This window comes from Chrysochloris asiatica, unplaced genomic scaffold (assembly GCF_000296735.1).
Source record: "Chrysochloris asiatica unplaced genomic scaffold, ChrAsi1.0 scaffold00250, whole genome shotgun sequence".
NCBI lineage: Eukaryota > Metazoa > Chordata > Mammalia > Afrosoricida > Chrysochloridae > Chrysochloris > Chrysochloris asiatica.
Window position 1 is genome coordinate 934,200 of NW_006408768.1, and position 27,659 is coordinate 961,858.

Genomic DNA, 27,659 nt, shown 5'->3' on the forward strand with positions numbered 1-27,659 from the left:
TTTCTGAGGCTACAAATCTTTATGGGAGCAGAAAGCCTCATCTTTCTCCCGCAGAACAGCTGGTAGTTTCAAACTGTCGACCTTGAGTTTAGCAGCCTGATTTGTAACCGCTACACTACCAGAGCTCCACCTGATAGTTTCCTTTATTTCCTAGTTTACAGTTTCTTTTTCTTTTGAAAACGATTATGGTGGTCGAATATTGTCAAATGGTTTCTCTGTATATACTGAGAAAATGGTGAATTTTTTTAGATTTCCTAATTTCATCCTTGCTCTACTGATATTAATTCAACTTGATTATGGTATATAATCTTTTTTAAAAATAAACGCTGGATTTTTATAAGCTTCTACTATGTTCTTAAGTAAGAGTGACTTGCATTTTCCCTGGAAGACTTTGTGTACTCTAGGAGTGATCCATTCATCAGAGTTCAGTAGAGTTGCCTGAATGCCTTTCAACCTGCTCTTTCCTTGTTAGCATGTTTAGTGCATTTACAAATATTGGGATTACTAATATATAATGTATATAACATCTTGTTGTTAAGGGTTTCTGGGGCTTAATTTTTTGCAGGAGCAGAAAGCCTCATTTTTCTTCCATGGAGTGGCTGGTAGGCTCAAACCGCCAGCCATGTAGTTTGCAGTCCAGTGCTTATTCTACAGAGTCACCATGCTCCCTGGCTAACATCTGTGTTTTTTTTTGTTTTGTTTTGTTTTAATTCTGTGCATTTCTTTCTTGTTTTAAAAACATTTCCACTTTCCCATCTCCCTGGAATAGAAATCATAAGCCCCACATTTTTTTTTTAGCTCTTCTACAATCTTAGCAGGCATACTGAAATTAAAAAAAGGAATCAGTGTGGCAACAACCCTCCTGAATGCAACTTGGGAACACTGATTCTGAGCACTCTTCCCAATGTACTTGCTAGTGTGCTATATTTTACTTTCTGGTGAACAATTTAGGCTTGATTTACCTACATGTCACAGGATACCTGTGTAGTGGTTACAAATAGGGCTGCAAACCTCAAGGTCAGCAGTTTGAAACTACCAGCTATTCTGCAGGAGAAAGATGAGGTTTTCTGCTCCCGTAAAGATTTACAGCCTCAGAAACCCTGTACAGGGTCCCTATGGGTTGTTATCAATTTGACAACACTTAACAACTTCCATGAGTATAGGCCAGGTTTATCAAATTGTAGCAATTTACCCATTTCGTTTATAAAAAATTTTTTTTTATCTTCCTCTAGTCGAGTTCTGATTATCAAGCCATCAAGGCTAGGTCAAATGGGTACTCTCTACAACTTTGGCTGTTCTTGTGCACCTCTTCTCACTTCCTATCAGCTGGATGCTTCACTCAGCTATGGCCCTTTGTGGCTTGTTGTTGCCCATAGGCTCAGGTGTCCCCAGGTCTCACCACATTTTGGTCCAACCTGCCCTTCCTCTTCTCTCTCTCATTTCCGTATCAACGGGAGTCTTGAAAGTGGTTGAACTCAGCCCGTTCCTTCATTGCTGCCTTTCCCCCTCTTCCACTTACCAGTAGACCAATGTGATCATCAGCAAGCTTACATGCCTACTCATGTGTTTCCCTTTGAGTTTGTCTTAGGAGAGGCGGTGGGGTGCGGAGTTTGTCCTGAAGGAACTTGAATGCTTGCCTTGATGGCTTCCCAGCGAACAACTTGCTTGTTCTTGTTGTAGCCAGTCATACTGCCATTTTTGGGTTTTTCCTGATGATCTTTCTTTGAAGATGTAGCTTCTGTCAATCCAGCTGTTCCAGGCAGGTCTGCTTGTCCTTTCCAGTAGGAATGTTCCACCTCAGAAGGTTCGGGATGGGGCTCAGGATTCCACCTAAGGTCGTATACACTGCAAAGACTGCAAGAGGCCTCTTTCACTGGGCAAGTTCTAGAACCCCTTTTAGGTATTCCAATCAGTTACAGGTTGAAGATGGGCTTACAAGCTTTCTGTAATCATGTTTCCTGATGTTCCTTTCTATCTAATTCAAGTGTCCATTTTACAATAGTGGTGGTGGTGGTGGTTTTGTGCAGTGGAGTTGGTTCCGACTCATAGCGACCCTGTACAGGGTTTCCGAGACTGTAAATCTTTCTGGGAGCAGAAAGCATCATCTTTCTCCCATGGAACAGCTGGTAGTTTTGAACTGCTGACAACAGTAGGCAAGGGAAACCAATATACATAAGACAAGTCAAGCATCTTTGTATTATTTCCCCTCTTCAAACTACGTCTTCATCCCTGTATCACAGAGTCCTGTTGTTCCAAGGTTGAGCATACATCACTCTTTACCGGTCCCATTTAGCCCATGCAAACCTGTCTCAGTGTTCCCCTATCTACCCTTTTCCTTAATGGTAAACCTCACAATCTTCATTTTTGAAGTTCATCATCTCTAATCCATTTTCTATGCTGCATCGAAAATGATTTCAGCAAAATGTTTGCCAATAAAGTTCCTAACAATTGACTATAAAACAGTCATTTGTAAGTACGCCTGTTCATTTAAACTATATATTGTGTTCCATTAAGTTAGAGTCCTGGTGTGGTGCTGTAGGATAAGCATAGGACTGCCAACTGCAAGGCTGGTGGTTCAAACCTATAATGCTCCTTGAAACCTATACAGGATCATGAGTTAAAACCGATTTATGGCACTTTACAATAATCAAGTTAGAGGAATAAGTGACTATTAAGTCACATGTTGCCTTAGATTCTTGGTGCTGCTGTAGCAGAAATACCACAGGTGGTGTTTTTAGAACTGAAACAACTTATGCTAATTGAGAGAAACATTAAGGAGCAGGCAGATCATCAGTTTCACATTCAACAACTCAGACACTGCATTTCATCTCTGACTGCAATCCCTCAACGTAGCATCACTCAACCGCTTCCTCCCTGTGATTGTTTCCATTCCTTTCCCAATCTTTCTCAACCCTGTGCTTAAAGAAATGCTGTCCTTTTGTTCTCAAATAGTTTGACCACTGATGTACATCTCATGGTGCTATAACCCCTACATAGCTCTGGTAGCATAGTGGTTACGAATCGGGCTGCAAACCGCAAGGTCAGCAGATCGAAACTACCAGTGGCTCCGCGGGAGAAAGATGAGGCACATAACTCGACGGCACATAACAACAACCATCTATCTAATGCTCAGCTGAAAAGTGAGCCAAAGGTGAGTTTCAGATTTCAAGGGTGAACAGGAGCCAGAGGTTTGGGATTCCACCAGTCTCTCGCTGACCAGTAAGTCTGGTCTTTTAGAAATTTTTATGTTCCACATTTTCTTCTACTTTATTCAGGACCTTCTGATCCCTTTCAGAGCAGTTGGTTGTGGTAGTCAGGCACCATATAGTTCTACTGGTCTCAGGGTCATGAAGACTGATGTTACCATGATCCATCAATCCATCAGACCATTTTCAACACTCCTTACTGGACAGGCAGAGACCCATAGCTGCTCCTTAGCTTTGAAGCTCCCAGTCCTTACTTGCCAAAGGCAGATGCAGAGCATTGTCATTGGGGATTGTAATGCCAACTGATCATTGTGTCCCAAGACTTTGGTCCTGAGACCCACCAACCTCAAGGTGTTTGGTAATATCATAAGTTTTCATAATTTTGCCCCATGTAGGTAGGCTCCACACAAGCAGGTGCCTTTATAAAAACATAAGTTTATTTTTCAGTTTTGGAAGCTAAAAGTCCAAATTGGGGTGTTGTGTTGTCTTCTTGTTTGTTGGTAGGTCCTGACGTTCCTGATTTTTACAAGGAATCTGTTTCCCCTTGTGTCTGTGTCTCCTCTGCTTTTTTTATAGCTCAGATTCAGGACCCACTTATTTGGGTCATGTTTATTAATATTAACAAAGAAACTCCTATTTCCAAACAGGACTGCATGTACATGTGTAAGTTAGGATTCTAACACATATTTGGTGGTAGGTACACAATTTAAACCCTATGTTGTATATTTACTTTGGATATTAATTCTTACTCCTCCCTTCAGGCTTAGTGTCACTGAGAAAGCTCTCTTGACTCCATGAGGCAGTAAGGTACTGACTCCCCTTGTATCTGTTCTCATAGTCCATGGTGGCACAGCCTGATCTGACAGGAAGTGCTTGCATCTTAGCTTCTTTATCCAATGAATGAGGCGCTTGTTAAATGCTATTGAATCAGTTCCTCATAGTATGGAGTGTCCAAGAAGCAGCCAGTAAGTTTGCACTGCCGAACTTGCAGATTAACAGTCCAGTGCTTATCCTACAGAAGCACACCAGGTTTCCTGTGTCTGTCCCTCAGATTTATAGTAAGTAGATACATAAAAGCAGTCTCTAGTAACTATTACAAATGTGTCAAAAATAGTCCTGTTTTATACAGACGTATTAGTGCAAGATGCCCAGGAGTTGACTTGGACTCACAGAGACCTTAGAGGACACAGTAAAACGGCTATAAATCATCAGGAGAGCACACTGCCATATTTTTTCCCCATGAGGGGTGTGAACTGAGATCTTTTGGTTAGTAGCCAGCACTTTGACCACTGAGACACCAGGGCTCCTTCAAGGGGGTCTTATTGTTGCGTGTGCTTGAGCTGCTGACTTTGCAGTTAGCAGTCCAGTGCCTACCCCACAGTATGAACTAGCACCCTAGTGGGTAAACGCAACACCACACTGTATGCAGACGACTCACTCAGCAAATGCTTCAAAAAACCGGTCTTTAAAAGGTTCAGAATTGCCAACTTGGAACTTTTTTTTTTTATTCACTTCTGCACGTAACAAAAAGCCTATCAAGTATTGAATAAAAACACTTTAAAAGTAGTTGTCATATCCATAAATTTATTTTAAAAAATTGTTAAAAACTAATCATACAGGAATATTTATTAATATATTTAAAAAGTTTGCTCCCCTTGTTGAAGGAAAATACATTAGCAACATCTTCCAGACACTGTCTTTATAAAAGTAAAACTTGTAGATGCTGAAATGTACTACAGTAGACCCTATAGTTTACACTTTTAATCACAGGATTGGATACCATTCTTCCTACTTCTCTCCCAAAACGTGGCAGAGTTCTTCTTCTTAAATAACTGGCATTCTACTACCAAAGATCCTTAAATAGAGTACACGCTGCATATTTACTAACAGAGCAAGTCTTCTCTATTTTATTTTAGATATGCATTTTACTTTAAATACAAAGAGAAATACTACATCCCGTGATTGTAAACATTCACCAAAGCTTCCAGAGTACAGTGTGTAACAGAGGGGGCCTCAGAGTCAGTCAAATGCTCCTCATCTATTTGGACACTGCTGAGATTAAGTAATAAACACTGAAGGCGAATTATCATAAGCCTTACTTGTATTTCTGTAAGAAAATGCTGGACGTATAGTTTTAGTGAAAACACCTGAAAGTCATTCTAAAGACTATAATAAGCACCATTTTCACTTACCTGAAATATATTGAGTTAAATTCAGCAGTATATGTATGATCATTAATATCTGAAATTAAAATTAAAACGGTCTCAAGTTCCCCCTTGTGGATACATATGGAGTATTGAGTTCCAACTGATGCTAATAGGAACTACTCATACATGCCAAAGGGTAGCAACTTCACAGGGTCACATGCAACCCCTAAGTCTGAGGCACAACCATTACTTCTGTCAGTGGATGCTATACAAGCAGAGTTAAGGCTGGATTCGGTCATGAGAGTTCACTCTCTTCTTTAATATTCTTTCTACGTGGCTCACATACACAATTCAAAATTTTATAGGATGGGAGATAAAAAGTCCCCAAATCCTTTCTTAATTCTATTCTCTATATAGTTTATTGTCAGTACATTTACACAGGGGAGTGTTCATACTGAAAACTGTTTAAAAAAAAAATGCAACCATGATTCTGAAACTCTGATCACAGCTATCCTCATTCTCACTTTTGGACTTTTCCCCAACTTCACATTTATCAGATTGTTCACTGCAGTCCCCAGACAATTCTGATGTTGCTCCAAAGGACAACAGACATGACACTATATTCACTGCCATCCACTTTGAGAGAGACTTGGTTGCAAAGAAAACGGTGTTCCTGGTGTTGAAGGATAACTAGGAAACCCGTCAGGCTGAGCTGGATAGCTTTCCAGAGCTGAGGATGAATGGACCTAGACAAAGATGGACAAGCAGTTAGCAGGGAGCTGCATGTGATCAAGTCTCTCCTTGCTTTTCCTTCCCATATTACAGACAATCAGAATATAAAATGAAACAAAAAAACTGGGGGCAAGATAAAAGTTTGCTCAGTCTCAGAATTTAAAAAATGTTTAAATTTGGTTAACTGTAGAGGGTGCATGGAAATGCCACTAAAATATTTAATAGCGTTTAAGAGAAAAATTGATATTCTACAGGAAAAAATCTTTAATGGTCAATTATTTTATCTTAAATTATACAGGCAAATTAGAATTTAACTGCCTTGGATAAAGGTATCATTTTATTACGTAAAATCTCCTAAATGAGATTTACTATCTTTAAGCAGGGAAAGCAACTCATAGACCCCACCCTACCCAAGCCCACAGTAGATTCTGACTCATAGCCATCCTGTGGGACAGAGCAGAGTTATCTTTATGGGAGCAGAGAGCCTCATCTTCCTCCTGTGGAGCAGCTGGCGGGTTTGAACTATCAACAGTACAATTAGCAGTCCAGGGCCATCTTGCAATTCACAAAGAAGAATCTATTCTACCAGCTTGTTACTCTTCTGAAAGAATAATAATAACTTGAAAATGTGGGCGGACTCATCACAACACCCTTAGATAGTCTGAGAAAAGCCACTTTCCCAATGTTAGTGATCACAGGAGTTGTCTTAATGCTACCCCTGCACCATTGTTAGCTGTGGTTGTGGAGTCCTGATTCAGGAACAACCCCATGCACAACAAGACTGGGCCATTGTGATGAACAGGGTTTTATTTGCTGCTTTTCAGGTCATCAGGCCTTTCTTCCTAGTTGGTCTTAATTCAAAATCATCACAACATGTAAGCCTCCGGTGATAGAAGGTTGAAAGCTGTACTTGAGGTGCACTGGCTGGGAATCAGAGCCAGGTCTGCCACATGGAGTGTGATTAGTTCTAGAACTGAGCCACCACTAATCTGCATGTGATCACTAACCAAACCCCAAACTGTCACAGAGTCAATCCAACTCACAGTGACCTCACAGGACTGAGGAGAATTGCTCCTTAGGGCTTCTGAGACTAAAGCTTTAAAGGGAGGAGAGAGTCTCATTTTCCTCCTCACCTTTCTGGCTGGTGGGTTTGAACTACTCTATTATCACGTTTTGTTGTTAGATGCCATCGAGTCACTACTGATTCCTAGCAACCCTATGCACAACAGAAACAAACACTGCCCGGGCCGGTGCCAACAATCATTGCTATATTTCAGCCCATGATGTTACCATTAGAGGAGTTATACTATATTATACATGTCACCATTTTACTTCTACAGCATTGCCTGCTTACCTGCTGCAACAATGCTGACTGTGCAGCTGCATTATGCTGTAATTCTTGCAAAGAAGACTGTGAAGGATTCTGGGAAAACCCTGGGATGCCTGGGAGGGACAACAGGCCTGGAAAAACAGAGCCGCCTGCAGCTTGAAGTCCAGATGATAAACTAAAACAGGAGACAGAAGAGCAGATCAAATTTCAGATAAGATACACAAGTTACTGCTTCTCTATTTGTCAAACAGTATCTTAAAGTATTTTAGAAAACAAACTTAGAATTTTGGGAAGCAATAAAGTAATCTAAGACAATTGTTCACTGAATTCATAAAGTCTACATTTTGTTGTACTGAAGTTAGATTATTAAATATCAATCTGGAAAGTATGATATTTTATGCTCTGAACTTTAAATGAAAGAATGGCTATGAAACATTTTTTGAGCACTGAAGACTTAGCTGAGAAAAAAGGCAAATTAGCACCAGCAAATTAATTAGGTTTGGATATGAATAACTCAAAATGAGACTATGAACTCCAAGTTAGTAAAAATTATTTTATTCTATTTCCAAATAGTCACATACCCAGCTTGTGCCACCAGAGCAGAGTTGAAGTTTGAACTAAATGCTGAGGCGAATCCTGGGAGGACAGGAGCAGGTGATGGGGCGGTGGCAGCGACAGGCAGGGGGGCTACAGCTGCCACTGTGGAGGGCGCCTGCAGCCCCGGGAAGGATGAGAGCGCGGGAGCAACACTGGGAGCATTGGAGACAGAGAAGCCAGGGTACGAGGGGTTTGAGGACGGCAGAGGGCCTTGAGTCACGGAAAACAGTGAGGGGACAGCAGTGGACAGGTTGAGGGGGAAAGGTGAGGCTGAGACTGGTGCTGAGGCAGACAGCCCTGAGAGAACGCCTGTAGTGGAGCTAGCATGAGGGAGAGATGAGGAGGTGGCTGTGCTAGAGGAGGTGGCTATCAGCGACCCCGGAAGAGACACTGAGGGGTTAAGAGCAGGGTTGCCTGCTAAAGGAAAATTATTGGTCAAAGATGTAAAAGGAGGCAGGGCAGTGAATACTGGAGCGATAGGAGTGGAGGAGCCGTGTGGTGGAAGGGAAATAGAGGACAGGGGGTTTGAACCATTTAAAGGAGTACTCAGACTAGAGAGACCTGACAGTGCAGGATTAAGGCAAGTAGATAGACTGATGGGCACAGATGTTGACGTATACGCTCGGCCGACGGTCGCTGACAAACCTAAAGTGCTGTGAGAGGGGTTAATGGAATGGGAAGGGCCTTTGAAGGCTGAGGGAGTAGGACTTGTTGGCTCAGTTTTGATCATAACAGGAAGAGTTGTTACAGTAGCGGCAGATGATACGTGCAAGTCTGAGTTACTAGGGTGGGGCCCATGAAAAAGGGAAGTTGAGGAGCCACAGCTAGCTGGCACAGAAGCGGCAGAAGATGCAGGAGCAGCTAAAGGAGACTGTGCAGACAGAGTAGAGGGCGTGGATGTGGAGTTAGCCACAGGCGATGGGAGACCTGGAAACAAGGCCAGCCCTGGAGTGGAAGACCTCTGTGGGGTGGGGAGGACCGAGGGCACATAGCATTTATTAGAGACTGAAGCAGGAACACTGGTGTTCTGATTAGTAACAGCAGAGGATAAAGCAGAAGAGTTGATTAAATTGGTATCATTTGATGCCAGGAAGCCTTTCAAAGCAGACAGAAGGTGATTATTTACACTCAGTGGACCGGCAACACTAGAAGTGGAACCACCAGCAATTACAGGAGTTAGGCTGGCTACTCCTTGGGATGCTGGTGTTAAGGGGAGACCAGCAAAAACTGATGATGATAATGAAACAGAACTTGGGTTATTGGGAGAAGGAGCAGTAGAGGTGGCAGAAAAGGGGAGGCTAGTGAAAGGGGCAGAAGTAGAGGTAAAAGTTTCACTGGAAGCAGGAGTGGCCCGAGGGGTAGATGCAGCTTGAGGGGTCAGGGTAGGAGTAGCAGAAGAAGCTGGCAGTGGAACGAGGCCCGAGAAAACAGAAGGAACAGCAGTAGATGCTGTGCTGTGCGAGGAAGTCATAGGTGTGGTAGGCAAGGTAGGGGTTCTGATGACTGTTGGATTTGGCACTGAAGGCTGAGGTGTCTGTATGGCTGAGGAGACCTGCCCTGGGAACACTGGAAGGACAGTGGTTGGCAAGTTCATCCCTGGATTGGTGGCAGTGGCTGATGCTGATGGGTGATTTGCTGCCTTGACCGGGGATGCAGTCGGGGCGGAAGTTGCAGCAGGTGTTGAAGGATTAGAACCATGAGGAGAAAAGAGCTGACTTGCTGGGGTAGAAAATGCTGTGGTTTTGGAAAAATAAAGAGAGTCAAGAATTTACCATCATGCTGAAATGTCCAACATTAACTCAAAATATTTAACAAATATTAGAAAATCAGTGAGAGACAAAATAAGCTACTAGCAATGAGTAAACTGCGGAATTCCTTTCCCTAAATCTTCATGATGGAACCTCAGTCTGGCAGATCTCTCCTCCAGATCCTGCTCAGATAGCTCTAATTCACAGGAAGGACACCAAAGGAAGCTGTCAATGTTTCTTTCATAGTTGCCCAATTTTTAAACCTCAAGTAATTTTTCATCCATACATGTACTTATTCTGGGCACTATACATTCATTTCAATTTTTACCTGACTTGTCCTACAAGCTTCACAGCCAGCAAAGGCTACGACATCAGTGCACCCAGAGTTTGCCACACTGACTACATTATGCTCACCTCAAAGTAATGTTCCCAAACGAGTGCAAGGACTTACTTTTCAAGACTTCGAAGAGTTTGCTACAATATTATTTTGTTGGTTTATTTGGATAATCTCTACAAATAACTCACATAAGCATTTTTTGAATGATGTGAGCTTTCTCCCTGAATGATGCTGTCTGGTGCCAAACGAAATCCCTGACATAGGCATCTAACATTATAATGGCAACTACTCATACTGTAGTCACATCAAATTGTTTCAATTGTAAACAGAAAACATTTCTTTTGCAGTGAATAATCAACGGACAGTTTCATGGACTAAGACTTAAAACTTTTTCTTTAAAATATATGCAGGATGAAGACTCACATGATCTAAGGACACTGACATGGCCAATGAACTGATGTACTATGGTAACCACAGGTGGAAAAAAGGCAACAGAAAAAGAACGTAAACAACATATAAATGATGCTTTTTCTACTCAGCAAAGGCCAGAAAGTGCTACAATGTGCTGAACAAAGTCTGCAGTTGTTTTAGAAGAATTGACACAAGGACTTCTGGTGTGGCACTGTGGATCCACCCTGGACTGCAAATCACAAAGTCAGCAGTTCAAACCCACCAAAGTCAGCAGTTCAAACCCACCTTTACCCTATACAGGCTACTATGAGTCAGAACAATATCCTGGTGTGGTGAAGCAAGACAATACAATGGACCACAAAAGTCCGTTCAGTCGCAAGGTTGGCCATTCAAACCCACCAGGCGCTCCTTGGAAACCCAATACAGGGTTACTGTGAGTTGGAACCGACTCAATGGCACTTAAAAACAACAGTATGTAACTATATGAGGGTAAGTAAAAAAGTACTGCTGCTAGGGTTCCAGTTTGTAAATGCACAGGTTTTATTCCAACGTGTTTAAGTGATCAGTGGATAGCTGCAGACAAGTTCTCCCAGTAATATGTTCATCTTAGTTTTGGTAGTGTACCTTCCAAAAAAACCGGCCCAACATTTTACCAAAGAAGATATCCAAGCAACCAACAAACACATGAAGAAATGTTTACAAACATTAGCCACTAGAGAAATGCACATCAAAACAACCATGAGGTATCATTTCATCTCAGCGTTAATGTTATTGTGTGCCATGGAGTCGCTTCCGACTCATAGCGACCCTGAACAGGGTTTCTGAGGCTATAAAATCTTTACAGGAGCAGAAAGCCTCATCTTTCTCCCGCAGAACAGCTGGTAGTTTCGAACTGCTGACCTTGTGGTCCACAGCCCGATTCGTAACCACTACACTACCAGAGCTCCTTCAGCATTAATAGTAAGGCTCAAAAAAACAGAAAACAAGAAATGGCAAGAGTGTGGAGAGATTGTTGTTGTTGAATACCACTGAGTCAGTTCCAACCCACAGTGACCCTGTATAGGGTTTCCAAGGAGAGGCTGGTAAGCTTGAACCACTGACCTTGTGGTTCAAACTAACTTTGCAGTCCAGAGCATTAATCCACAGCACCACATCAGGACTCCTGATCTTTAGTGGGACTATAAAATGGTACAACCAATTGTGGAATTGTGCTTCCTTATAAAGTTGGAAACAGAAATATCATTATGATTCAGAAAACTTACTACTTGGTATCTATCCTAGAGAAGTAAGAGCCATGACACAAATAGATACATGTAAACGCATATTCACTGCAGAATTATCTGTAACAGCAAAAAGATGAAGCCAGCCTAAATGCTCCTCAACAAAACAATGGTTAAACACAATGGGACACTATACAATATTAAGGATGTATGGTGCGGCACTGTGGATCAGTACGGAACTGTGAACCACAAGGTCAGCGGTTGAAACCTACCAGCTGCTCATCGGAACCCTAAACAGGGTCACTATGAGTAGGAACTGACTAGATGGCACATAACAACAACAACACATACAGTATTAAAAAGATGAATCGGCAACACACCTCATAACATGGATGCAGGACATTAGTTGAGTGAAAAAAAGCGAATCACAAAAAGACAAATATTGTATAAGACCACTAATTGTAAACAGTAAAAGAAAAAGAAAGTTTTACACAAAGAAACATTCTTCTTTCAGTTTGAGAAATGCTGAGCATGTTCTTCCCATTTGGTTTACTAACCCTAGATCTTTGCACATTTCATTATAGTACACAGTAATATGCTAGCCACCACACTACAGTCAACTGATAGGAGTGGAGGAGTGCGCATCATAGTGAATTATGCCTTAACTGCTAAACCATGAGAATCCTGGTCCAGCCAAGGTGACACAAAAGCATAACTACCACTGGTAGCAAGGGCTGTCCTGTGAGAATTTTGTTGAGAAATCCCATCCTATTCCCCACAGCCCCAATCTTTCCCACTTTGACCTGAGTCTCATGAAGATGCCCAAACTGCTGTTTTAAAGTGGTATAAATCGAAGAGTACAGTATTCTCTTAGAAAGGGATAAAATAAAGATCTTAAAAATAAAGAAATGAACACTGCCTTCAGAAGTGTACAAACTTAGATTTCTATGATTTTCTATCAATATTTTATGACTGCCCTCATATGAACTTCAGACTCAAAAAAGCCCAAAAGCTGTTCCATATTCATGTTGTAAAGCAGTGATTTATTTTCAAGAAAGTAACATCAGATAGCATTTTTAATTGGTGTACTCCTGGTATAGCACTACAGGATAAGCACTGGCCTGTGAATTATAAGGTCGTGGGTTCAAGTCCACCTTGGAAAGCCTGTAGATGGCTGGTATGACTTGGAAATGACTCAACGACACTTAACAACAATATATGGACAGGTATTTGAACTTCCTGTTTGTAGTTAATCTATTTTATAGTTTTATAAAAACAATTATTTTGCTGTTGTTGTTAGGTGCTGTAAAGTTGCCCCACAGGGTTTTCTTGGCTGTAATCTTTGTGGGATCCTTTCAGGGGTCATGAGGTGTTTTTCTTCTATAGAACCACACTGTTTGGGACTGAACTGCCAACCTTTAGTTAGCAGCTTGGCACATACTCACTGGGACACCAGGACTATTTAGGCGAACTATAAGTAGAAGGAAGACATAGGTTTGTGTTTATAGAGATAAATGTTCCAAAATTATCGGTCAACATTCATTGGGAAACATTTGTAGTTAATGAGAGATCAAGGTAAAATGAAGATATAAATGTTCTTTATAACAGACTCTGTTGGAATTGTCCCAGAAACTTTTTTTTTTGAAGCCTTCTTATTTAGGAAAATCATAGTGCAGAGAGTTAAAATTCCAACCAAACACCATGAAAACATCACTTTTGTGCTATTTAAGATGGTTACTAACTGAAAAACATCATCAGTCAGATCCTGTGGTGAGTATTTTACATCTGTCCTTACAAACAATCCTCTGAAATAGGTACTAACATCTCCCACTTTTCAGAGGGGAAATACAAGGGGGAAGTGGCAAAGAAACTTGTTAAATAATCAAGCAGCCTTTAAACTTTTAAGTGGTAAAGCCAAATTCTGAACCAAGCCCGTCAGATCTATGTTCTTAACCACTCAGCAATCAAAATATGCTCTCCCTAACAATGGTAGGTACTACATACTTAACCTTAACCTGACTATTCCCTTCAAAAATATATCTACTAAAGGACCGTGTTGCAGCTGGACATCTTGCTCACAGGTACAGGGACTGGAAAAACCACCCTAGGCAAAGAACTTGCATCAAGATCAGGACTGAAATACTTTAATGTGGGTGATGTAGCTTAAGAAGGTCAGTTACATGAGGGCTATGATGAAGAGTATGACTGTCCCATTTTAGATGGAGACAGAGTCACTGATGAGTTAGAAAACCAAATGAAAGAAGGTGGCGCAATTGTTGATTATCGTGGTCGTGAGTTCTTCCCTGAATGCTGGTTTCATATTGTTTTTGTGCTGAGAACAGATTAACAGTGTACTGTACAAAAGACTTGAAACAAGGGATTATAATGAGAAAAAACTGTAAGACAATATTCAGTGTGAAATTTTTCAAGTTCTTTATGAAGAAGCCAGAGCCTTCTACAGTGAAAAAATCTAGGAGAAGATCTAGGAGCTCTGGTAACGTAGTGGTTACGAACAGGGCTGCAAGCCGCAAGGTCAGCAATTTGAAACTACCAGCTGCTCTGCGGGAGAAAGATGAGGCTTTCTGCTCCCGTAAAGATTTACAGCCTTGGAAACCCTGTGCAGGGTCACTATGAGTCGGAAACAACTCTACGGCACCACCACCAACACCCAGAAGATCTAGAGAATAAATAAACCAGATACTAAAATGGATTGAACAATGGATGAAAAATCACAGCTGTTGACTTTCAAGACTGGTCAGATGACAGTCACTCTTACTGATCTCGCTGCCCACATCATAGAAATTATCCAATTATCCGTAAAGCTTTTATATTAACATTGTGTTGCAGGAATAGTATCTGTATACTATAAAAGGTTCATACCTAGGCTCTTTTTTTCTCCATGAGAAAGCTACACAATCTCAAATATAATGAATGTAACATAATTAAAGATTGAAAGTAAAAACTGTCATTGTGTAATGCTTCAACTATTAAAGGATGAATAAATCTGAACAAGTGGGACGATATCTGTTAAATTTACAAAAGATGAAGATGATCTCTTAAAATAAAACAGCTTAAGAGAAAGCATCAGTATTCTTTTCTTATTCTTAATTTTAAAAAAGGAAGTTGTACACAAGAACACCCACACTTGCAGATAATACCCACTTGACCTGGCTTCAATGACTGGATTATCAGAGCTCAATTAGAAGAAAGAGGAAAAAATTGTAATCTGATACAATTTGATGAACTTGACCTACACCTATGGATGCAGTAGCTCAAAAGTGGGAAAAAATCTTTACAGCAAGGATCATTCCCACCCCCCCCCATACACAAGAGTAGACAGGGATGGGCAACTTGCACATTGGCTACCCAAAACGGAGGGACTACAAAGGCAAGAAGTGACTGGCTTACAAGCTTTCAAGAGGGAACCTAGATCCAGAGGGTGTGGAGGAAGGTAGACTCTCCACTGAGTAGTATCCAATCTGTCTAGGTGGGGCTAATGAAAGGAAATGCGTATAGGTCCTCTTGTGATACAATAGTGAGTAATTGTTATCAGGACTGATTGTGAGGGTTGTAAATGTAAAGGTAGACATTTTGTAGCAAAGAGGGGAGTGATTTAATTTTGTAATCTAAGAGCAGAGGTCCCTGGGACCATCAAGGGAGAAGCAGTGATGCCTGAGATGGAGGCAAGAGACGATGACGTGGCGCGATGGAGCAGCTGGGGACTTTAAATACAGAGAGGGAGAGGGGTGGTGTGCTGACGACTCGGGGGCAGGCTTGTAGTGTATATACCCTTTGGTTGGCTGATGATGCACGGAGGAGATTGTAACCATGGCAATGAAACGATAGATGAATGTAAACTAATGTATGTTTAAATGTAAAACTAATGTTCTCCCATGTAAACTATCACATAATTCACAATAAAACATTAAAAAAAAAAAAAAAAACAACCCAAAAAGGAAGTGGTAGTTGCACTTTGTACAAAAGTCAAACCAGGCAAACGTCTGCCAGCCACCTCAGATCTCCTCTTCCATTTAGGAAGCAATGTTACTGGTCTTACATATCCTTTCAGATGTTATGCAAGCATATAGATGCAACTTTTTTAAAAAGCAAAAATGGTTGCATACCACACATGTAATTCTGTACACTTTTTTCATTCAACATATTTTTGAGATCATACATTTCAGAACATACAGACCTCCCATGTAAATTTTTTGTAGTTAAGATTCATATACTATTTATCATTTTAAAGTATACAATGTATTGATTTTTAGTATATTCATAAGGCTGCAACCATTACTGGTATCTGATTCCAGAACATTTTCATCACTCCCCAAAAAGAAACCCTGAATCCTCATTAAAAAAAGGCAAAAGGCAAAAATAAATAAACAAACAGATCTACTAATGTTGCTGAATATAAAGGCTGATGATTCCAGACCAGAGAGGACTCTTACCCTTTCCACTTTTGAAGAACTGTATGACCTGCCTAAGATTACAAAGTTTGGTGGTACTATAACCACAAAGTAAAACCCGATGTTCTGACATCTCACTACGTTTTTTTCTACTCACCTCTGCTAATTTCTTGAGAAACCACCAGCTATAAAGCACAATACTAGGCACTATTCTCAGAGCACAGCATTTTCCACTGAGACGCCTGATCATGAGACAATCATTCTATTTAGACTCACATACTACACTTGGCTAAAATAGGAACTGACTGCAGTTTTCGTCTCACACCAGAAAGCATCTTGTTAGAAGCAAGCTCCAATGCTTTGGAGCTGCTGCCATCTAGAGGTTCCATTTGGTCTCTATCAATTCCATTTTCTGCTTTGGAAGCCCTGGTATCATAGAGTTTACGAGATGAACTGCTAATCTTAAGGTCAGCAGTTCAAAACTTCCAGTGGTTCTACAGGAGAAAGGTGAGGCTTTCTGCTCCTGTAAAGATTTACAGCCTTGGGAATCCTACACTGGGTCGTTGTGAGTTAAAACCAACTCCAAGACACACCCACCACCACTCTTCTCTATGGAGTCCTGGTGTGGCACTGTAGGATAAGCAATTGATTACAAGGTCCTTTGAATCATAAGGTCAATGGTTCAAACTCACCAGCCACTTCCCTTGGAAAACCTATACAGATTCGCTACGAGTTGGAACCGATTCAATGGCACTTAATCACAACAACTCTTCTCTATATGAAGTTGCTATTGTTAAGTGCTGTAGAGTCAGTTCTGACCCATAGCGACCCTGCATAGGGTTACCAAGGAGCAGTTGGTAAGCCTGAACCACTGACCTTGCAGTTCAAACCAAGTTTGCAATTCAGTGCATTAATCCACAGCACACCAGACTCCCAATATTAAGTTTAGCTTAGTGGTTACAAATCGGGCTACTAATCTCAAGGTTAGCAGTTCGAAACTACCAGCTGTTCTGTGGAAGAAAGATGAGGCTCTCTGCTCCCATAAAGATTTACAGCCTTGGAAATCCTGTATAGGGTTGCTATGAGCTGGAACCGACTCCACAGCATATAACAACAACAACACCCCAAACACTTAGGATTCCAGGTGTGGCACTCTAGTATAAGTTCTGGACCGCTAACCACAAGGTAAACAGTTCAAACTCGCCAGCTGCTCCTTAGTAACCCTATTCAGGGTCGCTATGAGTCGGAACCTACTTAATGGCACTTAATAATAACTCCAATACTTACTGAAATTATTAAATCTAGGAGCAGGATCTGACATAGCATTTGTTAAAAGGCGTTTTTTATCATGCTATGTGTGTGGCGCTGTAGGATATAATCACTGGACTACAAGGTTGGAAGTTTAAACTCACCAGTCACTCCTCAGAAACCCTATACAGGGTTGCTATGAGTCAGAACTGACTCAACAGCACTTAACCACAACACGTGTTCAATTGAAACTTACCTGAAAAGAGATCAGACTCCAAGTATTACATAATACATGGTGAAGACAGATTAAATAATGCAGTGTAGCTCTCCGATTATATTGCAAGCAATGCAAATAGGCTACAAAGTTGTACGTTTAGTTTTAAATTCAGTTAATATGTGCATTTCATGTTGTAACAACAACAAAAAAATTTATCACTTAAACTATTTTTGTTGTCGTTAAGTATCTTTGAGTCCGTTCTGACTCATACCGACTTTTTATAGCGTTTCTGAGGAGTGGCTAGTGGATTTGAACTGCCAATCTTTCAGTGAGCAGTTCAGTACTTGTCCTCCAGCGCCACATCAGGGCTCCAAGCTCCTTTTGTTGTTGTTGTTGTCAGGAGCTCTCGAGTTAGTTCTGACTCACAGTGACCCCGTATAGGGTTTTGGAAGGCATTAATTAGTTAAGACTTTTAAATCAGGTACTTTTCTCAAAACACAAACATTTCAAAAACACTCAACTCAAAGTGAGTAAGAGAACAGGTCATCCGTTATCTCTGAATCACACTTGGTACTTACTTGGATTCTGTGCAGGTTTTGACTGACTGGAAAGGTCTTCATTTTCTAGATAAAATGAAATAAATTTTAAAAACAGTTGATTTCAAGCTGTAACCAAATGATTCACTATCATATTAATTAGAGATTAAGGTAAAAAAAAATCTAGGGTATAAATATTTATGTGCACTATGCTATAAAAATAGAAAAAAGAACATGTATAGCAAAAAGTAAGAAAATAAACAAAAGCTGCAATTGTAACACCATGAGATTATGATATGATCGCATGCAACGCTTTAGTCATCTGGCCTCCCCTTAACTTGTCAAGTTTTACATAATCACTGCTATCTGACAGATATTTTAAAACACGCTCTGAAGATATGATGGTCTGAGTACAGACCTGGCCTATGGCTGGCTTACAGAAGAGCCACTTCTGGGCACACTGCCCACAGTAGCTGGAGGACATGGAAGTGGGAGGTGACTGCTGATCCACTGCCAACTCCATTTGCTATCTGAAGGGTCCAATACAGTAACCCAAGCAAACACAAAGCAATTGGAATCTGCCTACTTGTACTCAGCTCTGGAAAACGGAGTTTGTCAGGAGCTATCAAAAACTACCCAAGATGAGGCGAACTTGAAGTCAGTGAGATCAGACCAACAACCTGCAGCATATGACCAGCCCTCCTTGAGAAGGACCTGTCTAATCAATGAATGACTAATGGATCATTCCATTATGGGGGGAAATTACCGGCAACTAAACCAACATTGTGATAGGATTAAGAGGCAAACCCTGGCATGGTAAGCAAAATATGACATATAAAAAAAGATAGTTCTGAAACCTAAAGATAAGGCAGATTTTCTTTTTACATTTCCAGAAAGATACCAATTTTCTAATAAAGAGAGAAAGGAAAAAAAAAAAAAAAAAAGATTAGGAAGAATGTACCCTTTCTAATGAAAATACTTAAAGACATTTTTCTATCAAAAGAAAATTAGAAAAAGCATATCAGTGCAGGAAACTGAAGAACAGAAGAAAAAGTAATGCGCTATGTATTCAGAAGTGAAAATGTATAGCATTTCAACAAAATCCATAATTTGATGAAAAAGAAGGAACACAGAAGCAAAATTTGTTGTTGTTGTTGTTATGTGCCATGGCGTCGGTTCCGACTCAGTGACCCTATACAGGTTTCCGAGGCTGTAAGTCTTTAAGGGAGCAGAAAGCCTCACCTTTCTCCCACAGAACTGCTGGTAGTTTCAAACTGCTGACCTTGAGGTTCACAGCCTGATTCATAACCACTACACTACCAGAGCTCCATATAGAAACAAAATAGTTAAGTATAAATTTTAGTTCCTGTATATTGACAACCATACAAATGACTCATGATGAATGATTCATTTCTAGTTTATTGTTATGGATTTTCGAGGTTTTTTTGGTTGTAATTATAAATGAATGTTTCATTTCTATATGCTTATTAAAATACAGAAATGAAACATTCATTTATAATTACAACCAAAAAAGCCTCTAAAATACATAACAATAAACTTCAATGCAAAGGCTACCTGAGATAAACTACAGAATCTTCTCAAAAGACATAAACTATGTATGAGAAGAAAACACCAATACCTGACAGACACACACATCACTGGATGGTAGGACTGCTTATCATAAAAATGCTAGCAACTCTATGTGCATAAATAAACTTATTTTTAATTATACAAACTGATTTTAAAATATGGAAGAATACATTTAAAGAATTTTTAAAATGTAAAAACAATAGTGAGCTTAGTTTAAGGAAATAACAATATACTATACATCTGCTAGTCAAATCAATACAGCATAATCATAACATAAAACTCAACTAGAACAGAATGAATACAGAATTGGATGCATGTGTGTATATGAAAACACAATGTGGCATTTTAAATCACTGAGGAAATGCTGGCAAATTGACTACTCTCTAGAAAAGAAACCTTTATTTCACTCCCTATATATGCATATATGGAGTCTTGGTGTGGCACTGTGGGTTAATGCTCGAGGCTGCAAAGACGTTAGTACTGCAAGGTCGGCGGTTCAAGCTCACCAGCTGCTCCTCGGAAACTCTATACAGGGTCACTATGGGTCGGAATCGACTCGACGGCACATAACAACAACATATATATATATACTCCAGATAGAATAAATGTTTTAGAAGACCTAGAATATCTGGACTAGCTAGCGATAAGAAAATTTCAATCAAGACATGTAAACTTGGCTCCAGCTTTTAAAAACTAGCTTCTATTTGCTGATTCACAAAGGTAAAATTCTAATGTCAAGAGGTATCATAAAAATAAATCAGAAAATTTTGGAAAAAATGTTTGCAACTTTCATCAGTTATAGCACTTAGCTGCAGAGTAGCTGAATCTAATCTGGGGAGTTGAAGAGAAAAAAATGCATTATTAATGGATGTCAGAAAAAAATCTGATACTTGATTTGAGCTTAGAGGAAATAAAGCAACTGGAAGAAATGAGGATGCGAAGCAATGGAAGCCTGAATTAATGAGCTTCAGGAGAAATCTCTCAATCTAGTAAGCTAGAAGAATAATCAGAAAATATGAATAAAAAAATCCAAAGAAAGTCTAAGAGTTATGTTAGACACCATTAAAAGGAACTACTTACAGGTGATCAGAATTCCAGAACAGGAAGAGACAAGCACAGAGAAAACTGTTGAAGAGTTGTTGGAAGAAAACTTCCCTAACATCATGAAAGACAAGAAGATAAGCATAAGAAACTGAACAAACTCCAAACAGGATAGATCCTCAAAGAAAATCACCAAGACATATCATAATCAAACTTTCCAAAATTAAAGACAAGAAAAGAATCCTAAGAGCAGCTTAGAAAAACAAAAAATTACCTCCAGAGGAGAACCAATAAAACCTGTAAGATTTCTCAGCAGAAACCATGCAGGTAACAAGGCAATGAGATAACATATACAAAACCCTGAACGAAAATAATTGCCAAACCAGAATCATACACCTAGCAAAGATGTCTCTCAAATACGACAGTGAAATTTGGACATATCCTGATAAAGAGTGTTATAAGCTGGGGGGAAAAACTTACAGGGTAATCTCAACAAAAACTGATAAATACATCTATACATCAAAATAAAAGAGGAAAATCAGAAAGATTTAGTAAAGACTGGTGATGGTAGTGGTTGTGTGCCATGGAGTCGGTTCCGACTTATAGAGATCCTATATAGGGTTTCTGATACTATAACTCTTAACAGGAGCAGAAATCCTCATCTTTCTCTCTCAGAACAGCTGGGGTTTTTTTTGATCTGTGGTTAGTAGCCGGACTTGTAACCATTACACTACCAGAACTCCTTTAGTAAAGACTAACACAACAGAAATGAAAATTTAAAGAAAACCCACAAAATAAACTCAGTATAGAAAGTTATGTGGAACAAAGAATCCAGCAGAAGCACTAAAAACAAAAACAGAAAAATGACTTCAATTCATACCTACTGATAGTTACACTTAATGTAAATGGATTAACTGTACCAGTCAAGAGACACAAAGATCAGAGTATATAAGAAAACAGGCTCTTCAATATGCTGTCTACAAGAGACATCAAAAGGATGGAGACAGCCTAAATGTCCACCAACAGAATGGTTAAACAAATTTTGGTACATATACACAATGGAATACTACAAAATGTTGAATAATAATGATGAATCTATGAAACACCTCACGACATGGCTGAATGCTGAGTGAAATTAGTCAATCACAAAAGGGCAAACACTGAACACTGTTAGGAGACCAATGTTGTAAAAAGTTTTTTTAAAAAAAGTCTTCTTGATAAAAGAAATCTATGATAGTTGAGGGGAAGGGGAATTATTCAAGGGCTAGAGGGTAGACACATGAGTGGTAGGGCAGACAATATACAGCAAAAGGCAGGTGAGCAAGGAAAGATGAAGGTAGCGGGAGACAGGGAGGAATGCAATAGAGGTAAATACTGTTAACTGTTGGGACCCGGAAGGGATTGCAAGCATGTAATGACGCAAAATATATGATTTGTTGAATGTAAAACAGATGACCTGCTCTGTAAACCTTCAATCAACCCACAATAAAGTTAAAAAAAATACTTGTGAATATTAAACACTAGTCTTCCGCATGGATTGCACCTCAAAGTAAAGGAATCAATAAATGACATCATTATAAATGGAGAAAAGATCAAAATTGTGAGACTTAATTTTGTTTGGATCCACAATCAACACTCATGGAAATGGAAGCGGCAGTCAAAATCAAACAACTTACTGCATTAGGTAAATCTGCTACGCAAGATCTCTTTAAATTGTTCACGAGCAAAGATACCAGTTTGAGGACTAAGGTGTGCCTGATGCTTTTTTTCATCACTTCATATGCATGGAAGTTGGACAATGCAGACCATAAAAAAGTGATTTATTTGAATTATGGTATTGGAGAAGAAAAAGGAAAGCACCACAGAGTGCCAGAACAAATACATCTTGGAATAGTGCAGCCAGAATACTCCTTAGACGTCAGAATGGTGAGACTTTGTTATCTTATACTTCAGAGGCACCAGTGCCTAGAGGACAGCATGTTTGGTAAAGTGGAGATTTGGAGAAAAAGAGGAATGGGCTCAAATGTAACAACTGTAAGTATGGCACAATACTGGGCCAGTGTTTTGTTCCATTGTGTTGGGTGGTCAGTGAAGAGTAAGAACCCTCTATGGGATAGGTTGACAACAGTGGCGGGAGGAATGGGCTCAAAGGTAACAATTATGAGGATGATGCCAGACTGGGTAGTTTTGTTCTGTTGTAGAGTGGCTAGGAGTTGGAAGCGATCTGATGGCACCTAACAACAACAAACTTGCTTAAATTTAATAATCACCTGGATTGCATGTTAATCCCTCTAGTCCACTGAATCAGATTCTCCAGGAATGTGTACCTGAGACGCTCTTAACAAGTGATTTAGGGAATTCAAAGCCAATCCAGTGATGGTTTTGTTGTTGACTGTCCAGTTGGTCTGGAGTCACAGCATCCCTAGAGGACAGAGTCAAATTGCCCCATAGGGTTTCTTAGGCTATAATCTTTCCTGGTGTTGGTGAAAGAATACTGAATATACCAAACTTGTCTTGGAATGCTTCAGAGAGACTGCTTAGAAGTGAGCATGGTGACACTCGATCTCAGGTACTTTGGACACAGGTGTATCAGGAGGGACCAGTTCCTGGAGAAGGACATTATGCTTGGTAGAGGGTCAGCAAAAAAGAGGAAGGCTCTCAACAAGGTGAACTGACAGCATTGCAACAATAAGTTCAAACATAGCAACAACTGTGAGGATACTCAGAACCAAGTAGTGTTTTATTCTGTTACATACAGCATCACCATAAATTTCACCCCACTTTAGTGGAGCAGACTGCTAGATCTTTTGTCCCTAGAAGCCATTGGTGGGTTCAAATCCCTGGCCTTTCTGTTAGCAGGCGAGTGCTAACCATGACACCACCAAAGGCCCATCTAGAGCGCTGGCAGACCCCCTTATAGTTATTTTCCATTCCTGAGTAGAGCTGCTCTCGAATGTTTCCTAGGCAGAAATCTTTAAGGGAAAAGATCGCCAGGACTTTTTTCTCACATGGAGTGGCTGGTGGATTCTAACTGTCAACCTTACATTTGTTGCTGTTAGGTGCCACTGAATTGGTTCCAACTCACAGCAACCCTATGCACCACAGAACAAAAGACTGCCTGGTCCCGCAGCATCCTCACAATTGTTACACGGGAACCCAATCCATTTGCAGTGGTCTACATATTGGACTTCTGGGGTCCTGGTGTGGAGCTAAGGATAATGCACTGGACCAAAAGGTTGGTTGAACTGCAAAGTTGGCGGTTCAAACTCACCAGCAGCTCTTGAAAACCCTACACAGCTTTGCTATGATCGGAATCAACTCAACACTTAGCAACAACAAACAACAACATACTGGGCTTTCAGAATCACACATCTCACCTGGATAGAGACTTTTACATGGACACATGCAGTGGTCCCTGTTTCCATTTCTCATTCTATACATGATTCAATGCCAATTCCAGATTAATCATTTAAAAACCCATACCGTATAATGCCACTTCCCAGCTCCATACCTTTGGTATTTGTTCATTCCTTTTCTTTTTAAAAATATTTTTATTGAGCAAATCAGCTTTATGTAAAAAAATTCAGACACTTTTTGTGACACTAATGGCAATCCCCACAATGTAACACTTCCCACTTAAGGCCTTGTTTACCATTTCTATTCATCTTTCTTTTCTATCCCATTCGGCCTTAAGTTTCAATCCTGGCTAAATACTATCTTTGAATCACATATGGTCATTTGCTCTAAACAGTGCATATCTCCTTGTTAAGAGTTCACCATCACTTGGCTGAAAGAGGAGCCCCAGACTGCATAAGGGTCATAGTCCCTATCAGACCCACAGGCCCATTTCTTGGTTGGTTTTTAAAATTTTAAGCTTGACACCATATTTTCCTCCCATTCTACCCTTCTTGTGATCCCTTTCAGAGCAGTCAGCAGTGGCAGCAAGCACCATATACTTCTTCTGGACTCAGGTTCCTGGAGGCTGGGGTTCTCATGATCCATCCGACTTTGACTAATTTTTTCCTTGCTTCTTTGATTTTCTATTCCTCTTTGCTCCAGACAGGGTAAGTTCAATACCTGTCTCTTAGTTGGTTAGCTGCCAAACAAGGCTGACGCATAAAAGCTGTGCTCACTCTACAAAGGGCCAGGGGTGGGTGCTACTTAATGCAAAAATAATCAAACAGAAAAAAAACAAACAAACTGGGAGGGAGAGGAAGAAAGAATAAAAAGGATAAACAATGGTGGCGGACAGGAAAGAACTAAGAAAATAAAGAAAAGGGTAAAAGGGAAAAATGGCTATGTGGGCACAAAACTGGCAATGAGGACAGGGGATGTGACTGCCCACTAGGTGATTCTGAGTGAGGGGCCTTCTGGTCAGAGCAGACTGTTTGCGGTAAGACGGAATATCACAGCTTTCTGATGCAGATAACTGATGTGCGGGCAGTGCAGTTGCCAAATGGCTGCACTGAGCCGGATGGCAATTTACTCCTCTGTTACTGTTAAGTGCCTTCGAGTAGGGTCTGACTCATAGTGAACCCATATAGTTTCTAAGGAGCTCCTGATGAGTTTGAATGAACCACCGACCTTGTGGTTCAAACCAACCTTACAGCGCCATTACCATACCTCTCATGAGTGATCCATTCCTTTGCAGTTCTGGATTCCAGGACCATAATGCATATGCATTTCACAAGGTTTCTCCAGTCTCTGCTGTAGAGGCTCTGTCTAATACATCATCTTGGTTCCATACCACCAGTTCATTTTTAGTTTTTTAAAAACTCTTAATTCAATTATAAATGGCAGTTGCTCTACTGGGTCAATACATTTTAGTGGTTAATTATGTGAACAGCTCACATTTGCTTATGTGGGCTAGTATGTCCACAGCACCTAAACTATGTCACAGCACACTAATCATTGCATTTCATCTTATAAAATCTAATGTGCCATTTGTTGTATATTACATAATGATGTCAGAAATTAAATATATTAAAAATTATGTTCTCTATTCTTTTGTATATTTCCCAATAGACTACAAACTCTTTGGAAATAGGAATTACATTTTGTTCACTTATGCACCTACAAAATAGCACACGGTAAATCATCAAATATTCATTGCATATACTATTAAACAATACTAATACCATTAAAGTAAATGCTATCCTACATAACAAATGGGAAAATGGAAGCCCATACAACCCAGGACTCACAATCAGTCCCACCAGGCTCAAGAGTTTGCACCCTTATCCTGGACTCCACTACCTCATATAACTTTACCCTCCAACTGTAATATCATGACTTTACCTGTTCCTACTGGATTAGATGTGTATGGTGGTGGAGGAGGGTCAACTGGAGCTATGACATTTGCTAATGGTACCAGACCTGCATTGTTATAAGCACCTAAAATAAAAAACATAATAGAAAAAGAATTACAGTAGAGTCTTATTTTGCAGCCAAAAGTATTGATACAGTTGTCTAATATATTTTCAAAATTGCTGAAAATTTGGGCCTAAGGTTAGGTGACAGTGATATATAAAAACTACCCTTTAAAGTTCCCTCGATACCTGAAAATCATGTGAATTATCTGGGACCAAATGGGAGAACTGGAGATTCATATTTCTCATTACATGTTCATTCCACATGTAAACTAACTGAACTGGATAGTGGCTGACACCTACCATATTTGAAACTGTCTTTCCGGTTAAGCACACACCCCTAACTTTTCTAAACTAAATACATTAGTGCTGCCTGTGATCTAAATATCAAGTATCAAAAAGGGATTCAAGATGATTTCTTATTAATTTACCAAAATGAAAACTGAAAATAATCATTAAAAATAATTTTTGATTTCAAATGCTTTCTTACCACAATAAAAAATATTATACTTAATTTCTCAGAATAAAATCCCCACACAAACACTGTTGGCCACACTGCTCGGAACAGGTGCTAAGAGCTGACCATGGTCAAATGAGACCCATTCGATTTCAGGAGTAAACAGTTGTATGCCAACAATTACTTTCAATTTAATAATAAGAAAAAGAAACAAAAACAGAAAATTAAAAAATACAGGGGGAAAAGAAAGGAATTCCTTACTTGGTGCAATAGTTGCATGTGGCCGGCATGGAGGGATGGGATAAGGAACAGGTTTATGTGGATTGTACGTTGAAGGGGGCTAGGTGAAGGAGAAAATATTCCAGTTAGAAAATAAAGTAACAAAGCAAAAGGCAAAACACATGCTATCCAACAAAATTAGTACCAGTGTGGTAATGTAGGAAAAATACTGGATTGCCAATCACAAAGTCAGTAGTTCAAAACCCACCAGCTGCTCCTCGGAAACTGCATACAGTCAGAATCGACTTAACAGCACTAACAACATGAGCTGGAACCAACTATATAGCACTTAACAACACTAGGCTAAAAGGTCCTGGTGTGGCACTGTAGGAAAAGCGCTGGACTGCTAATCCACAAGGCTGGCAACTCAAACCCACCAGCTGCTCTGAGAAATTCTATACAGGGTGCTTATGAACCAGAAGTAACACAACAGTACATAGCTCTAATGCCCCCCATGTCAAATCCTACTGTACCAACATATGGCACAAATGAAAAATGCTTTTGTACATGCGACCCCTATTAAATACCAAAGGTAAATTTTTCCAAAGACAACAGTGGCAGTGTTTATTTTTTATTTCAGTTATCACTCCTTATATAAAAGTCAGTCTTTATTATACTCAAAGCAATGTCCTCTTCTCACCTGGCCTAGGTCAATATATAAACACCCATCTCCACTTATGTAACACAAGAAACCTGCTAGGGCTTTAGAATCTTGATTAACCACAAGAACCTCCAATGGCAAGATCCTCGTAAGCTCAATCCTACCATTATCATCCTCTTTTCAC

The 27,659-nt window shown here is 40.0% G+C and overlaps 1 protein-coding gene and 1 pseudogene across 1 annotated transcript in view; one reads left to right on the forward strand and one right to left on the reverse strand.

Annotated features, from left to right (window-relative positions):
- Positions 1–5,976: 5,976 nt before the first annotated feature.
- The window catches only part of PROSER1 (proline and serine rich 1), a 38,865-nt gene continuing 17,182 nt past the window's right edge, over positions 5,977–27,659 (reverse strand). Inside the window, exons 8-13 of the mRNA XM_006873711.1 lie at positions 26,857–26,935; positions 26,068–26,163; positions 18,181–18,225; positions 7,997–9,746; positions 7,440–7,590; positions 5,977–6,099 (exon numbers count right to left, since the gene is read on the reverse strand). Of these exons, the coding sequence (XP_006873773.1) occupies positions 5,977–6,099; positions 7,440–7,590; positions 7,997–9,746; positions 18,181–18,225; positions 26,068–26,163; positions 26,857–26,935 (2,244 nt within the window). The remainder of the gene's footprint in view (positions 6,100–7,439; positions 7,591–7,996; positions 9,747–18,180; positions 18,226–26,067; positions 26,164–26,856; positions 26,936–27,659) is intronic.
- LOC102817721 lies at positions 10,047–14,470 on the forward strand (annotated as a pseudogene).